This window comes from Budorcas taxicolor, chromosome 13 (genome assembly GCF_023091745.1).
Source record: "Budorcas taxicolor isolate Tak-1 chromosome 13, Takin1.1, whole genome shotgun sequence".
Lineage (NCBI taxonomy): Eukaryota > Metazoa > Chordata > Mammalia > Artiodactyla > Bovidae > Budorcas > Budorcas taxicolor.
In genome coordinates this window covers 66,714,984-66,732,465 of record NC_068922.1, presented here as the reverse complement: position 1 = coordinate 66,732,465, position 17,482 = coordinate 66,714,984, and the positions used below count along the sequence as shown (strand labels likewise).

Sequence of the window (17,482 nt, the reverse complement as noted above, 5' to 3'; positions counted from 1 at the left end):
GAGTTGGACACGACCGAAGCGACTTAGCAGTAGCAGCAGTAGCAGGATAGTCAAACAGTAATAAAATGGACACATTACAGACACATGAAACAATCTAGGTGAATCTCACAAATAGCAGTGTATGAAAGAGCAGATAGGGTATAATTCCATGCATATAAAGTTCTAAAAATGTAAACAAAACTCAACTATATTGTTTAAGATGACATACATATAGGTAGTAACACTGTAAAAAAAAAAAGAACACTGAGAATGGGATTACCTTAAAAATTAGAGTGGTGGTTCCCTCTGGGAGAGAGGAGGGGGTAATCTGGAAGACACACGGGCCAGGCAGGGGGGTTCTTTTCTGGGGTTGCCTGGTGAGCTGGTAACTCACCCTTACTTCATTTATAAGTTATTTATTCACAAAATAGTGTAAACATGTTATTGTTCGCTTCTGTATGGGTAATGATCTCAAAATCAGAATAATTCAAGCACCCAGTAATTGGATTGGCGCTGGACGAGGGCTGGTTTTCTTTCTCCTTGAGCCCCCACTGGAGTTCGTCCTGTGCTTGGGGGGCCAAGAGCAGGGGTGAGAAGGGATTGAGTGAGGTGCGGGTGTGGGCTGGCCTCCCCTTCCCCATCTCCCCCTCCCTGGCGGCACTGTTCCCAGACATGAATGCCCCAGAAAGACTCTGCCCAGAGGTTTTTTTTAAACCGCTTTATTCAGGTTGGCTGGTAGTCACAGACTGGATCATGTGTACAGGGTAACCCACACCCTCCCAGGCAAAGCCTAGGCCTCTCCCACATCCCCCGACTCCATCGCTGAGGGGTGGCCAGAGGTTCCAGCCAGTTTTGAGGGGATGTGGGGCTCAATAGAAATATTTACAAATCACCAAGGGGGTGGGTGCCCCCCTGCTCAGGAATTGTGAAAGGATTTGGTATGGGGAGGGGGGGGCCCTTGGCTCCCAACAGCCCCAGGCCCTTGGCGGCGGGGGGGGGGGGGGGGGGGGGGCGGGTTGGCATGGGTCCTGGGAGGGGGCTGGGACAGTAGGAACTGGCAGAGGGGGCTCCTGTGGAGCCTCAAAGACCCTCCAAAGGGTCCCGCTGGTGCAAGACTCTGCCTGGGGCCGAGGGGTCAGAGGGGAAAGGCCCTCCTTCTGACTTGCTATGTGAAAGGTCAGATCCGGGGTCCCCTGCCTCCCGGCTGGGTGGGAAAAGGGGCTGATTCTTAGTAGGAGGAGGCTGAACATGAAGGATCCACCTGGAGGCAGTAGGAGGGGTCTCCCTGTCCTCCCAGGACCCCTGTGAGCCACTCGGCCAAGGGGTCACAGCTCTTCTGGGCGGCTCTGTGCCTCACTCCTTCACCAGAGGCCCTGGTTCTGCTCAGAAGATTCAAGTCCACATTTGGGAGGGGTCACCGTTCCACACCCCGGGGTCCAAGCAGGGGACGGGAGGAAGGAGGGAGAGTAAGGCTGGGAGGCCCCCAGCTTGGGACAGGATGGGGGACAAGCAAGCAGAGCGAAACACTGGACTCGACTGAAGCTGGTGACAGACGGGGGCGGTTCGGTCCCGGCCTGGTGCCCCAGCCCAGCGTTCCGGGGCGGCTGTCCCCTGGGTGCCCCGGGCCACCTTCTCGGAGCCAGGTAGCAGCGAGGGTCTGAAGGGGGAGGGTTGGGCGGGGCTTACATGCTGAGCTGAGGGGTGGTGGGCGCAGGGCCGAGGAGGGGGCCACGGGCCGTCTCGGAGATGGGGAGGAGCTGGACCCGGGCAGCCCCATCCCCGGCGGTCCAGCGGCTCCTCGTGCACTCGATACAGCTGGAGGGGCGCGGGGTGGGCCAGCGGCGAGCTGGACATCAGTCTAGAGGCTGCAGGCCTCCTCGTCCACCGAGCGCTTCCGCAGCTCCTTGCCGGGCTTGGGGGGCGGCGGGGCGGGCGCGGCAGGTGGGGCCTCGGGCAGGTGCAGGACGGAGTTCTCCCCCGGCTGCACCCGCAGGTAGGCCTTGACCTTGTGGTGCCGGGCCTTGCCGTCGCTGAAGTCGATGACACGGCACTCGTAGGTGCCTTCGTCCGTGGGCTTCACACGCGACAGGCGCAGCTTGTGGGAGATGTTGCTGCCCACTACCTTGACCACCTGGGGGCGACACAGAGACGGTGACCTTGGCCACTGGTGTCCTGGGCCCGCTCCGCGGGTGGGGCCCCAGGGACACTCCCATCAGGGCATGCGGAGTTCAACAGCAGAAAAGCCAAAGCAACTTAAGGGTTTATCAACAGATCACATAAACAGGCGCTGGTCAGTTCATTCAGTGGAATATTGCACAGCAGTGAAAAACCATGAGCTAGAACTAGCTGTATTAGAGCTCAGGGATACACGGGGTGAAAAGATCTCATTGCAAGACTCTTGCCCTATGATGCCATTTCTGCAAAGGCACAAAAACACTCTACACTGGTTTTGGTGACTTGTGTGTAGGCAAGTTTGAAAATAGACAGCAGGGAACACAGTGTGGCCTCAAAGCTATGGTTGTTTCTGGAGTCAAGCCCAGGAAAGGGCTGGGGTAGACTGCAAAGTGACTTCTTAGCCTTATGTATCAAAATAAAATAAAATAAAGGCTGATCACAAATATATCAGGATGCTAATGATAGCTCACTCCAGTGGAGGTGAGGGGTGGGGGGAGCAAGGCTGTGATATTTATCTTCATATTTTGACTTTTTGCTCATTTACTTATTGGATGGGGTTTTTAAATTTTTACTTAAAATTGAAATATAGTTTATATACAATAAGGCACACACAGCTTAATGAAATTTTACAGGTATGCTGGGTGTGACCACCATCTAGAGCAAGGCATGGGGCGTTTGCAACCTTCTGGAGTGCACCCTAGTGGCCCCTCCTTGTCAATTCCCACCCCCTTAGGTTACCTAGTACTCTGATTTTTATCACCCTAGACTAATTTCCCCTGTTCTTGAACTCATTTGTATGTGTCTTCTTCCACACGACACACTACCAGTGAGATTCCTTCATGTTGCCTGGCTCAATTTGTTTCTTTTTATCACAGTGTAGCATTTCATCACATGGATATGCCACAGTCTGTTTATCTAGCCACTTGTTGATGGACATTCGGGTAGCTTTCAGATTAGAGCTCTTCTTAATAAATCTGCCACAACTATAAAGCTGCTGTGAATTTTTTCAATTAAGAGGGAAAGGCAGTTGGACAGTCATATGAAAAAAATCACTGGGGAAGCTAGATGAGGACAGGGGACTCTGTGATCTCTTTGTAACTTTCTCTGAGTCTGCAATTCAAAATAAAAAGCTGAAATAAAAGAGAAGCTTGGCCTATAAAGTGGGGGTGTTGTAAAAGGGGGCTTCCATCCTTCTTGTCCCCTCTTCCTTAGAGCCAAAAGAAGCCCCTCCTACAGCCCCCACTCACTCTAGACAGAACAGGGGAGAACAGTCCCTAACAGCCAGCTGCTGACCCCCTGCTCAGTGATGTTATTACCAGCTGGCACTGCAGGCTCGCCAGGGCCAGGATGGAGCTGAGTGAGCTTCAGACTGGTGGCCACAGTCCGGAGCCCAATTTGTCCTTCTCCCCTGGGGGGGTGGTGATGGGGACAGATACTCAGGCTGCCTGTCCTTGCCACACCCCAAATTCTGTAGGAGGACACCATTGCTGATCACCCTTGCAGTGAGGAGGCCAGGGTGAGAAAGAGGACGGTGAGGTGGTGTGTTCACCATGCAGCTGGGCCCTCACACATATGACTTCTAATCATCTCATTAATTGTCTCTGGCTTCCCTGGTTCCTTCCTCCTGGATGCCAGGCTCTTTATGACCTCACAGCCTTTGCTGGTTTCTCTGCCAGGATGCTGTCTCCCATCACCTCCTTGAGTCCCATTCATTCTCAAACATCACCTCCTCCAAGAAGCCCTCCATCACATCCTCCTGTCTATTTCTTTCCTAACACTCATCACAACTGGAGAACCATATATTTGTCTGTTTACTTGATTTTTGTTTTTCTGACTAAACTATAAACTCCAAAGGGCAGGAATGATATCTATCTTTTTCATCTCAGTGACCACTCAAGAGCCTAGTACCCTGTAAATAATAATAATGAAGAAAGAAAACATATAAGTGTTTAAATGGACTTACTCTAGTTCCTCCTTTCTCCAAATGAAGTGGTACCCAGATATCATGCTTGTTGATTTGGGGGTCACATATATATGATCATACCCACTTTACAGATGGTGAAGCTAAGTCTCTGAAAGACGTGGCTTCCCCATGGGCATCAAGTCAGTGAACCCAGGTTGCCTTTGCACACTCTAACCCTTCAAAGGTGTGATGGGCCCACAGAGGGTCACCCAGAGGTAGCAGGGCCACAGGGCACTTCCCAGGCTCTGGAAGGGAAGAGAGCAGTGGGCAGCTGCTAGGAGCCTGGCTCACCCTCTCTTATTCTGACCTTCCTGGCTGGTCATCATCCCCCACAAAGCAAGAGTACCTGGGCTTATGGCACAGCAGGAGGCAGGAGGTGGGACAGAGGCAGAACTGCCCACCTTCCCTGTAGAGCAAGCAGTGGGAGACTCTTCCAGCTGCCCCCTTGGGTGTGGGACACCCCCTCCTCCCCAGTACTGGGGCAGGGCCCAGCTGGAGGCCATCAGCCCTGCTGGTTCCATCACCTCTGACCAAGGGCACAGAGAGGTCCTGGGGCCCTGCCACGCTCTCAGGCGAGTTAGGAGATGCCGTTGCAAATGCGCAGCAGGGAGTGAATTACCTCAACATCTGTTTCCCTCACAGATATTAATTATCCTTCATTTGTCAACCCTACAAGGCGCTAATGGAGTAATAATGTGAAGCGCTGGGAGGAGTGCTGGGGAGGGAGTACCATGCTTGGCCCACCCCTCCGCCCACCCTTTCCCTTCCCTGGACCGGAAGCCCTGGTCACCGGCTCCCTCCTACCCCGTCACCCCTGTGTGTGACCTCCCCCACTCAAGGAGGAAAAGGGAGACAAGGAGAACAGCAAACAGTGCTGGGAGGCTGGATCTGACCCTAACCCGTCCCGAGCACCCTGGCCTCAGTTTTCTTGGGCTGGATTCATCCTTCATTCGACAAGACCATGAGCGAGGCCCACTCCGAGCCGGGCGCTGGAGATATGGCTGCGAGCCAGCCAGACCCCTGTGACTCCCATGTAGGCTCCCTGTCTAAGGGAGAACCCAGACCTCACATCAGCAACCAAGCACCTGGGGGAGCTGCCTTATACCAGGACGACGGGAGAGGACACACATCAGTCCTGGGGATCTGCATCTGTAAGCACCACCCAGAGAAAGCAAATAATAAACACAGTAACAACAGTTAACAGCAAAGCTGGTAATATTTATGGAGCGCTTGATCCCTGGGAGATGATGTGCTAAAGAGTCTACACCTTATTTAAATCCCATAATAAATAACCCCAAGACGTAGGCACTACTGGGATACCAAGATGTAGGCACATTGGGATACCCATTGTATGGGTCAGGAAACAGAGGCTCAGAGAGGTAAGGTGACTTGCCCAAGGCCACCCAGCTGGTGACAAGAACCAGGTCCTAATCATATCCCTGGGGATTCTCCCAGGACCAGTAAACAAGTCTGTCTTTCCACCCCCGCCTCCCCTCTCTTTCCCTGGCCCTCCAGCCTTCCATGTCTTTAAGGAGCCTGGCCCCTTCCTCAGAAGCATCTCTTACGGGAGGGAGCCATCATCTTACCCAGGCTTCATGCGGGTGGTGGAGCAGCCTGTTGGATTTCAACATTCACAGACTGGGCAGAAAAATCCTGCAGCCCAGCCCCCCAGCACGGGGCTGTGAGGCAGAGAGACCCCCACGTGGAGGCCTGACTGTAAATCATAATCGCCTCGGCATGGGCATCGACAGGCCTTAGCAGTGCAATTAAGCACCTAATTATGCTGAAAGAGACAAGGTGGCCAGTCCACGCCATGACCAAGCTCAGCCTCCTTCTTGCCTGCCCATGGCCCAGGCCTCGCTAGACACAGCAGGAGCCCACGGACCATCAGGTGGGTGGGCTGGGATCCTTCTCCCAAGCTGTACCAGGAAGAGTGGATGATGGCAAATTAATCCATGGTGCCAGACCTTTCTTCCATGTGTCCTCAGCCTAAGAGAGATGTGGTAACCCTGAGAAAGTGCTGGGTGGGGAGCAGGGGGTCAGGAGGTCCCTGCCCCAGGCCTGGCTCTGAGCTCTGCCACTCCCGAGCTTCCATCAGGAACACCCAGCCAATTCACCAGTGCCCAGCTGGTAAAGAATCTGCCTGCAATGCGGGAGACCTGGGTTCGATCCCTGGGTTGGGAAGATCCCCTAGAGAAGGGAATGACTACTCACTCCAGTGTTCTGGCCTGGAGAATTCCATGGACTGTATAGTCCACGGGGTCTCAAAGAGTCAGACACAACAGAGCGACTTTCACTTTCACTTTGGCAAGGCCAGACGCCAACTCAGAGTCTCCCCAAATCTGGGCCCCAGAAGGCCTCACCCATTGCAGCCAGACCCTCCCAAGTCATGACCCCCATTTCTCCCTTCACACAGGCACAATCCATCTCTGAATCCCACTGATCTTCCTGCTAAACATCACTGGTCCTCCCCTTCTCTCCGGAACCCAGATCCCCACGTGCTGGCCAGGGCAATATCCCAGCCTCCCCCAGGGCCTCTCCAAAGTACTTTGGCCCCTTCCAATCCATCCTCCCAAGACAGTCAGACGTATCTTTTCAAAATGGCTCCAACTTAGAACCCTTCCTGTGATGGCGCCCCATAGTGGCTGCTGGGGGAATCCTCTCGTTTCCCTCACCCACCAACCTCCAGCAGTTCCTCCAACACACACACACACACACACACACACACACACACACACACACACTCAGAGAAGTTCCCTCTACTCCAAGTCAACCCCCCTACACTCCAGTGCTCACTTCAAAGAACATCTCCAAATACAGTATTGTAAAGTAAAATGAAGTAAAAAAACAAAACAAAAAACACCTCCTCCAGGAAGCCCTCCAGACCCCTCAGACTAGGTCAGGTCCTCTGTGACCGGCTGCACTCCTTCTTATTTTGATAGTCACAGCTGTAGCTTTACGTTTTATCACGTGTGATGGTTGAGTTATCGTCCATTTGCCACACCGGCTGGGAAGACCCTGAGAGTGGGGACTGGGTGTGTGTGACCGTGGCCTTCACAGAGTAATCTCTGGGGCCTCAGCCAAAGGCCGGCTGCTCCGTGCCTATTTCAAGGGATTCCCAAGATGGATGGAGTGATTTCGAGTCCACATGAATCTTGCCTCCCTTTCGGACTTCAGAATTCCATGCCCTTTGTATACCGCGGATCACTGCAGGAATTTTCAAGGAAATATAGAAATGTCTACTACAGAAAATAAAGTCGTAGTACACCATGACCCACTGCTTGGCCTGTTAATCCTTCATGAAGAATGCAGAGCTCATGTGCTGCTCTCGTTCCTAGCCCCCACTCCCTGCATCAGGAAACATGCAGTATTCATGTGTATATCACATGTATGGGGCGGGCAGGCAAGGCAGGCAGGGGCTTGATCTGACAAATACTGCTGCTGCCTTTTAACCATTTATGCAGATTTGGGGGCCCGGGGTTGGGAGCTGCTGTTTGCTTTCCACAGTTTTAAAAAATTCCAATTAGGTCCCGACAGTTAAAAATCAGGGGCTTCCCTTTGCATTACAAGGGACACTGGTTCAATCTCTGGTCCGGGAAGATTCTACATGCCTTGGGGGCTGCAGCATGCTTTCTGAGGCCTCTTTGGCTGCCCCTCGGATTTAGGGCTTTTAGGGCTTTTAGGAGAGGAGGCAGGGCTTAGGCTAGCAGGGCTGGAGCACAAGGCCACAGGTATATTAGGACCCAGGCTACCCATGGCTGTTTTGGACTGAAACAGGTGACATGAATCTACAGCAAAAACAACTGTAATTAGACCAAAGAAGGGACTAACAGTAACAAAGGCAGGTGAGCCTCTTGGGAAGGAGGATGCATGCGGAGAATTTCACCTTATTTTAAAATTCAACAGTTGGGGGCCATCTCTACTTACAAAACTGTTATTTAAAGGGAAATTAATTCCAAAACACAGCACTTCAGTGAACTCAAAAGAAAGACTTCCAGAACTTGAAAATGGACACAGGCAGAATTTATCTGAGCCCCAGGAATGAGGTCCTGATGAGGGAATCCTCAGCATATACAAGCTCCCATGGGAGATAATTTTTAAGGCCAGGGGATCCTTCCCCAGGCCTCAAGTTAAATGAGATAAATCACATTGTAAAGTACTCATCATGGTTCCTGACATATGGCAAGCACTCAATAAATGTTAGCTGCCTTGTTATTATTGTTATCATTGCTATTATTACAGGTGCCTGTAATTTAAATGATCTCCTTATGAGATTCTGAGCCCTTTTCATTCCCTCTCCCGTTTTCTGCAAAGCTGGGCCTCCTTTCCCTGCTCCACACCCTTCCACCCCCAATTCTGGGAATAGGAATCATGTGATTTGAAAATTCATATTAAGTTTCCACTCTAGTAACCACTGTCATTTATACGGCCGAATCCAAAGGACTTTACAGTTTCCATAGCACTTTTCATATATTTGTTAGACAGCAGTGAGCGGGGGAAGGGAGGCCCAGGGAGGGGGCAAAACTGGACCAGGACTCGAATGGTCCTGGGACATTTGGCGCGGGCCCCACTGTGTCCTCCCTGACCTACCCCTGCACTCAGCGCTGCCGTATCTCAACCTCCCCAGGGCCACCATGGTGGACCCAAGAGGTTACAGCACCCACGATGGAGCCCTGCCTCCACCAAACCCCCAGAGACTCATTTTACTTCCTACTCTGAACCTGGGGCCCCCAAGGTGCTGACGATGCCCAGCCAGAAGACTGAGCTGTTTGCCTTCCACAGTTTTTCAAAATTCAAATTAGGTCCCAGCAGTTAAAAAATCAGGGACTTCCCTTGTGGTTAAGTGGTTAAGAATACACCTTGCAATGCAGGGGACTTGGGTTCAATCCCTGATCCAGGAAGATCCCACATGTCTCAGGGCAAGGAAGCCTGTGTGCCACAACTGTTGAGCAGAGTGCATGCTCTGCAACAAGAGAACCCACCGCAATGAGAAGCAACTAGGGAGTAGCCCTGCTCACTGGAACTAGAGAAAGCCCGCGTGCAGCAACGAAGACCTAGCACAGCCAAAAATAAAATGAATTTTTTAAAAAAATTGGGAGATACTTCCTGGAATTTGGGATTTTTAGGTGACATGGGACTCTGGGGCCAGCACTCCTGCAGGCTCATCTGGCTCCTGCAGGTACAAGGCCTTCATTCCCAGGCCCCACCTTCCCGCATGACCCCTGTACACATACACGCACAGGCACGATGCATATGGTGTTGGCATGTCTGTGTATCAAAATCTGTGTCTGGCTTTGTGCTGCCATTGGCCTGGGTGTGTGTTTGTGTGTGTGGCAGTCACTTGATAAATATTTATTGGGCGCTGACTACCTGCCAGGCACGGAGCCAGGCTCCGGAAATCAGGCAGGCGAAGTCGCAGCCCCACTGTCTTCAGGGAAGACAGGCCTGAAACAGAGGCTCACAAGCACAGATCAGTACAGACAAAAATGCAGCCAGCAAGGAGAAGGAAGGGGCGCTGGCTGAGTCCCAGCATCCAGGGAGGCTTGATGAGCTGAGTTCTGAAGGGAGAGAGAGGAACTGTTTTCTAGGCCAAGGGACTGGCCTGTGTAAATGTCAGAAGGTAGGAAGGAATGCGAGGCTGGGAGGCAGCCAGGATCGGGAGGGACAGGAGAACCAGGTCCAGCAGATGAGATGGCCCAGAGGGTGAACAGAGCGAGTTGCACAGAATCTTGAAGGCCATGGAGAAATCTGAGCCTTCTCTTGGGCTGCAGGAACCTGGGGTGTGCTGCTGCTCACGGATGGCCGCTAACCGTGCGTCCATGTACTTAAGAACTATCACAGGCAAGATGCTCTCTGCACATGGAAATGGGTCTGTTTGTCTGGGAATCTCCTAACCAGAGCCCCAGCTGGTGCAGGAATCGCCAGGGATTGGGGTGGGGGTGGGCACTGCACGATCATGCTGAGTACATTTATTTTATTTAACTAATTAGCATCTTTGCATGCCCCTCACGTGGAGCCCAGCAGCCTTGAATTCTAATCCTCCAAGTCAATTAGATTATTTTCTCCTTTGTGTTAGATGCTTCTTAAACCCCAAACAAAATCATCAGTGAGAGAGTTGCCATGAACGGGGTATATTAATGTACACAGAGGTCTCCACCTGGCCAGGCTTAACTGATGGGTGTTTGGGCAAGAAACGAGATGTTACACATGCGTATGCCATTGGCAAAGGATGAGGGTAAGGGGCCAGGGGCGGTGGGCCAGTAGCCGCCCTGAGCCAGAAATGATTTACATTTTCCTAGCTCAGAAAGGCCCCGAGGGTAGATAGCACAAACGATGCTTTGAAGGCCTTTCTTCTATCATCTGCCCATCTCCTGTCTGAGCCTCCATGGGAGCCTCCCTCCCAGCCCCCCGGCCTCTGTTCTGCCACCTCCAGGGTCTGGCATGGCACCTCACGCCTCCCGGTGTCCACTCTTTACATTGTGACTTCTGCTTTGGGGGATCCTCTGTGTCTAAGTGGCCTTGGGGCCCCGAGCTCCCCAATAAGTCCTTGATGGGCTTGGGAAGGAGCAGCAGAAAAGAGTGAATCTGGACATCACTCCCACCAACACGCATCCATACCCCTGTGGGCACCTGCAACTTCTGGGCGTGTGTCCAGTTGACTCCCAGCCTCCTGCCAGGCTGACTGCGTGCCCCATGCACAAACCCAACCCAGTCCCAGGGCCACACGTGTCACCAGGTCACTCCCCTCTCCTCAGCCTCTTCCAGACTCTACTTGGGGTGCCCTTCTCTATAAAAACTGGCACTGCCTGAGTCCCCTGGGTGCCCTACCTCATGGGGCTCCAGCATAGCCTGGAGACAAAAGCTCAATGCAGCTCAGCCAAGTCATGACCTCCAGCAAGGCTTTGACCCTCTAAGCCTCAGTTGCCCCATCTGTAAAATGGGCAAAAGCTTGCCCTTCCCTCGAGAGATGGAGCAATGATAAAAATGAGTCAATGCATTAGAAGGCCCGGCCAGCCCTGAAACCCTTCGGCTGTAGTTCTTCTGTCCCGCCTCACGTCCGGAGCCAGATGACCCAAGTGACCGTGAGATGCTGCAGCCGTCATTTGTGATGGGCCGAAAAAAGCCGACTCAGTCTCATTAGTTCCTCGTTGGCTTCCCAAATAAAAAATGCTGCTGAGACAGGCACGAAGCATCAGGGATGCACAGAGCCTTGGCCCCGACAGGAGAGAATGCATCTTCTCGCCCCCTGTCATTTGTTTGTGCCTGTCATTCAATGAACTTGAAAAATCTCTGGCTTTTAAAAAACAGAGCTGGGCCAATTTTCCCCCCTTCTTTTTTTTCTTTTTTCCTTCTCCTCCATCTTGCCAAAGCTCCCTGCTGAACTAGACCAATTTTTTTTTTTAAATTACAGCTGTGTCCTCCATTAGAGCCCTTGTAAGAAGTCATTATCAAAACTCACACTTATTTTGGTGGCGTCCTTCCCTGCGTCTTCCTGCTGAGATGCTTTTAGCTGTTGGGAGCGGGAGAGTAGAAAAAGCAGAGACAAGGTGTTAGCATCATGGGATGGGGGTATGGGCCACAGCTAAGATTCTCGAGACAGCAGGTGATGCTCCAGGGACCGCGGGTCTGGAGGCAGGGCTGTGGGGGAGTCCTTCAGCTCTGCGTCCACTCAGGGATGGAGGTGAGTCAGAGCAAAGGAAGATAAAGGAGGTGTCTATAAAACTGACTGCACATGCGCTCTGCATTCTGATATGGAGGGTACTTGGAGATACACAGGGAGGGTAGGTGTGAACAGGCAAAAACGTAATTCGGGTTTGGTGTGTCTGTAGGATTGTCTGTCTGCACACTCGCATCTCTCTCCATCTGTGGATGCGTCCTGTTTTCAGGTTTGTTTGCACAGATGCTGCCAGAGCCCTGCCCACATACTATTCCCTGCAAACTGACCTCAGAGGCCTCCAACTGCAAAGCCTGCAACTCTGCCTGAGAGCTTTCTCTGACCACTGGAGTCCTCTAAGCCAGTGTGCTGGGAGTGGACACCTCCAGGAGCTAGATGATTTTAATATGTATTTGTGAATATGTTAGAAGCCATTTCATGAAACATACAAGAATGTGTGAGCATGCCTGTGTGTGCATATGAGGGTGTGTCATGTATGTGTTCATATGTGAACAGGTGGGCAGATACATACGTATTTGCATAATACCTATATACACACAAGCGTAAGAATGAGAGTGGCTTAGTTTGCTCCCCTAGAAGCAGACCTTGAGGCAAAGATTCAAGTGCAAATGATTTATTTGGGAGGTGATGCCAGGAAACACCAGGAGGTGAGTGAGTGAGCAAGTGATACCAAAGAGCGAAGGAAGTTAAGATTGGGTATGTCCTCAAGCCAGTTACCACCGTGGGCAACTGGAACTTTCTCCCTCTGAGCACCTGGGGATGCTCTTCAGTTATCCCAACAGAAGGGCGAGGGAGCTGGGGTATTTACCCTCCAACTGCTGTCACCCATTGATGGAGCCCTTTTCCAGGCTGCCTTTCCTGCCGGCAGGCTCTGTGGTCCAGAGAAAACCCACAGGTAGTGTTGCAGGGATTGGCAGTGGGGCTGGTGGTAGGTGATAGCGCTGGCCAGGCAGGTGGGGGTGGACACCAGTAGCATATGCCTCCACGGTGTGTGTGTGTGTGTGAGTGTGCACGTGTGCCGTGACTGGGCTGCCTCGTGTGTCTGCAGGTATGTGGAAGGGCACGCATACACATGTGTGTGTCTGTGTGACCAAACTGGGCAAAGACTGCCCTTTGTTTAGAGGGCCTGCAAGAATCCGCCTGCAATGCGGGAGACCTGGGTTTGATCCCTGGGTTGGGAATATCCCCTGGAGAAGGGAAAGGCTACCCACTCCAGTATTCTGACCTGGAGAATTCCATGGACCCCATAGTGCATGGGGTCGCAAAGAGTCAGACACACTGAGCGACTTTCACTTTCACTACAAAGCACGTGCCCCCAGGGCTTGGAGAAGGTGAGTCAGGAGACCCGCCTTGCCCAGTAACCTGGAGCCAGCTTCCTTCCGTCCCTCTGGCCTCAGTTCCCCCACCTGTACCTGAAGGGCGGGACTCTGCTCCCTGTAGGGCCCTACCAGCTGCGCGCATCCCAAGTACACAGGCTCGCTCCGCTCCCTACTCCGACACCCCCACCAAGCTTCCTTTCCAGGAAGAAGGGAGGGAGACCGCTGGGGGCTGCAGAGGACGAGCCCAGCTGGAGCCGTGCCCCTCAGAGACGGTGAGGGGCGGAGACATACCCTCCTCCCCGGGAGTGGGGAGGCCGGGATCCTCCCAACCCCACTCGGATAAGTCTCTCCCGGGCGGTACCTGGTTCGAGGCCCACGCCTGCTTGTCCGTCCAGTCCCTGTGGCTCCGCACGTACCACCACTGGATCTCCAGCGAGTAGGAGGGGGAGCCGCTGCCGCGGAAGGAGCAGGCCATCTCCACGTCCTCGCCCGTCCGCGCCGTCATATCGTGGGGCGTCTCTGTGAAGAGGGCTGTGCGGAGACACCGGGGGAAGGGTAGCCAAGGGCTCAGGAAACCTCAGGGCTGGCGGCGGGGGCGGGGCGGGGAGGGGGCAGGGGCGGGGCGGGGAGGGGGCAGGGGCGGGGCGGGGAGGGGCAGGGGTGGGACGGGGAGGGGCAGGGGTGGGGCGGGGAGGGGCAGGGGCGGGACGGGGAGGGGCAGGGGTGGGGCGGGGTGGTCCGGCTGCAGGTGGGGCACTTGGACCAGCTCTGCGAGGCTGGGCGAGAGGGCTGGGCAGTGGCGGCAGGTGGCAAGACTTGGGGATGAAGGAGGAGGTCGGGGGCCCCGAATGTCCCACAAGGGCCAGCCCTCCACCCCGGATACGGCGGGCACCAGATTCTCTGGAGAGGGTAGTGACGGATCCGAGGAGAGCTTGGTTGGAAGGTGTGAGCAAGGAGGCCGGAGGCCAGGGAGGAAGCTGCTGCTTTCGTCAATTCTTCCCAATTTCTCTGCCTGCCCGCCCTGGGGGGTTCTTCTCAATCCCAGGGCACGGCATTCAGCACTGTCTTTGAGAAACCAGACCAGACCTGGGCCTCCACCTCAATCAAGGAACCCTTGCCGAGGTCCCCTCTGCGCAGGTTGGGGGGCAGGCCACTCCGACCTCCCCTTGGGCTCCATTCTGTCCTGTGAACAGGCCTCATGCTGGTCTCCGTTGTTCCCAGTGCCTGAAATATGCTTCCCTCGGTGCCTCTTTGGCCAGGCGGGTCACTCAAAGCTCAGCTGAAACCTGGCCCCCTCAGAAAGGCCTTCCCTGACCCACTGGGTCGGTTCCCCTCAACACCTTGGTCATGCACACTCGCTGACTGCGGGCACTGCCTGTCGCAGCTGCAGCACAGCAGGGACCAGAGCTCCCTCACTACACATTTCCTGGCACCTGCGAGAGGCCCGGAACAGGTGGTACAGCCTCCATCCTGTCAAGGGCCCCAGGGGGCGGTGGGAGACCCAGGTGCCTCCCGTCACCCACTCCCCCACCCCTAGCTGGGTCCAGCTCCCCACCAAAGACGGAGCAGCTGGACCCCCACCCACGGCCACTCCCCCCCACAAGCCCCACGCTGGCAGGTAGATGGCAAAACCAGTCCCCGCTCGTTGCAGTCCAGCACCGCTCCCTCCATATGTTCTGTCTCTCCTCTTTCCAAACAAATACTGTCCTGAGACGTAATTAGAATTCTTTCCTCTTCTCAGGACGGATTATCTCTCCCTGGAAAGACGCCTGGCAGCAGGCAGGTCACCCAGGGAATGTTGCCTCTGTCGGTCCCCGCCACCCCATGTCTGTTTTGCTGCTGCCAGGCGACCCCACCCAGCGAGCAGCAAGCCCACCTTGCAGCCCCCGTGGTCCCTCCTGGCACTGCTTGCCAGAGCCTGACTGGAAGCGGGGGTCCTGCTCTGGGGTCACCTGTCACCACCCCGCTCCCATGATCCCGAGCACTTTGGGAGGGTCAGGATTGGTAAAATCCTGCTGTTTCTGCTGTACACACAGGGCTTCCAAATGGAGCTTGACTCCAGCAATGAGCCTGTGGGCTAAGAAAACGTCTGTGACATCCTCGACCTCCAAGGCCATGGGTTCAGGCTGCCCATGTTCTCTGAGGTTTGCAAGGGACTGACTGCCGTTGCGTAACAAAGCCAGTTTAATAAGAACGATGTTGTTTGAGTTACTGAACACGTGTCAAGGGTGGTGTGTCAGCAACTGAGAGCTGGGACTGTCCTTGTTTCCAATGGGCAGGAAACACAATGGGCTCCTGGAGGAAGGTACCTGTCCACCCACCTTTGACCTCCAAGTGCCCCGGCCCCCCAGAACTGTAGGGTCTCCCTTGCCTCCTTTGTTCTTTCTCCTATGCCCCCATTCTGTCTCCAGAACATCTCCTGAATCTAGCCCCTTCTCCCCGCTTTCACTGCCCCAGGCTGGGCCAGCCACCACAACCTCTCACCCATGACAGCAGGGGTGGGGGGGGGAGGGGGCCACTGGCCTCCCTGCCGCCACCCACCCTCCTCATTAATTTATTTTCAACACAGTAGCCAGAGGAAATTTGGCAAAACACCAATCAGTCCCCCCCTCTCTCAAATCTCCCATGACACCATTGCCCTAAGACGAAAAACCAAAGCCTTTACAGTGGCTGACAAGGCCCTCCATGTTCAGGCCAGTCCCCTGTGGAGGAAAAGCTTCTAGTTTTCCCCTTGCTCATTCCATTCCTGACACAATGGCCTCCCTGCTGTTCCTTGGGTGTTCAGCTGAGATCCTGCCTCAGGACCTTTGCACTTGCTGTTCCCACTGCTTAGCACTCTCTTCACCCAGATTATCACCGGGCTCCTTCCTTCCCCTGCATCAGGCCTCTGCTGAAATGTCACCTCTTCAGTGAGGCCTGAGGGCTTCCCAGGTGATGCTAGTGGTAAAGAACCTGCCTGCCAGTGCAGAAGATGAGATGAGGATTCAATCCCTGGATCAGGAAGATCCCCTGGAGAAGGAAATGGTAACCCACACCAGTATTCTTGCCTGGAGAATCCCATGGACAGTGGAGCCTGGAGGGCTACAGTCCATAGGGCCCCATGGAGTTGGACACGACTGAAGCGACTTCGCATAGCATGCACGTGCAGCGAGGTCTACCCTGACCACTTCACTTAAAGCTGCATCCCTGGGAATTTCCTGGTCCAGTGGTTAGGACTCAGTGCTTCCAGTGCCAGGGCCTGGGTTCGATCCCTGTTCAGGGAAATAATATTCAACAAGCTGTGCAGTCAAAACAATTAATTAAAAATTTTAAAAAAAGAAGAGAAATTGCAAAACACAATTTGCATTGGAAAAGAAAACTGCATCTCTTGCCCCAACCCGGAGCTTTGAAACCCTCTTCCCTTCCAACATACTTTCAGTGCTGCCCACTAGAACTTCCTGCAATGAGGAAAATGGTCTGTATCTGAGCTAATACAGTGGCCACCAGCCACATGTGTGTCTGTTGAGCACCTGAGATATGACTAGTGTGAATAAGGAACTGAATTTTAAGTTTTACTTCATTTAAATTAATTTAACCTTAAATGTAAAGATTTCTGTGGTGGTCCAGGAGAATTGGCCTGCCAACACAGAGGACACGGGTTTCATCCTTGGTCAGGGAACTAAGATCTCATGTGCCGAGGGGCAACTAAGCTCATGCGCCACAATCACTGAAGCCCACGTGCCCTAGAGCCCATGCTCTTGCGACAAGAGAAGCCACTGCAATGAGAAGCCTGTGCACCACAATCAGATAATAGACCCCGCTTGCTGCAACTAGAGACAGCCCGTGCGAAGCAACAAAGACCCAGCACAGCCAAAAATAAATAGTTAAAAAACTTAAGTGCAGATGGCCACTTGTAGGGGGTTGTTGTCATCCAGTCATGAAATCGTGTCCGACTCTTTGCAACCCTATGGACTGCAGCACGCCAGGCTTCCCCGTCCTTCACCATCTCCTGGAGTTTGCTCAAACTCATGTCCACTGTATTGGACAGCACAGCTAATACACTTATTTTATGGTCTGCGTTTTCTTCCAGGAGGCAGGGGTGGTGCCTGTCTTGTCTACTGATACATCCCCATCTCCTAGAACAGTGCTTGGTACATAGTAGGTGCTCGCTAAATACTGATGCTGACTCGCCAACTCGGGCAGGACTGAAGGGGGCCGCCGAGGACCTGAGCCACCAGGAGGACTGGGAAGTGATCAGAGTGAGCCACTGGCCCCTGGCCCTGGGGACAGCCGGATTCTGCTTTGATCCACGCCCCTACCTGCCCAGCACCTCTGCAAATGGGGGAAGGAGGAGAGCGCTGCGGCCCCCAGTTGGATCCGAGGTAACTGGCA

At 53.7% G+C, this 17,482-nt stretch overlaps 1 protein-coding gene across 1 annotated transcript in view; it reads right to left on the bottom strand.

Annotated features, from left to right (window-relative positions):
* Positions 1-985: 985 nt before the first annotated feature.
* Positions 986-17,482, bottom strand: part of VSTM2L (V-set and transmembrane domain containing 2 like) — a 38,325-nt gene continuing 21,828 nt past the window's right edge. Inside the window, exons 2-4 of the mRNA XM_052651159.1 lie at positions 13,473-13,642; positions 11,577-11,627; positions 986-2,110 (exon numbers count right to left, since the gene is read on the bottom strand). Coding sequence (XP_052507119.1) covers positions 1,838-2,110; positions 11,577-11,627; positions 13,473-13,642 — 494 coding nt within the window. The 3' untranslated portion in view covers positions 986-1,837. The remainder of the gene's footprint in view (positions 2,111-11,576; positions 11,628-13,472; positions 13,643-17,482) is intronic.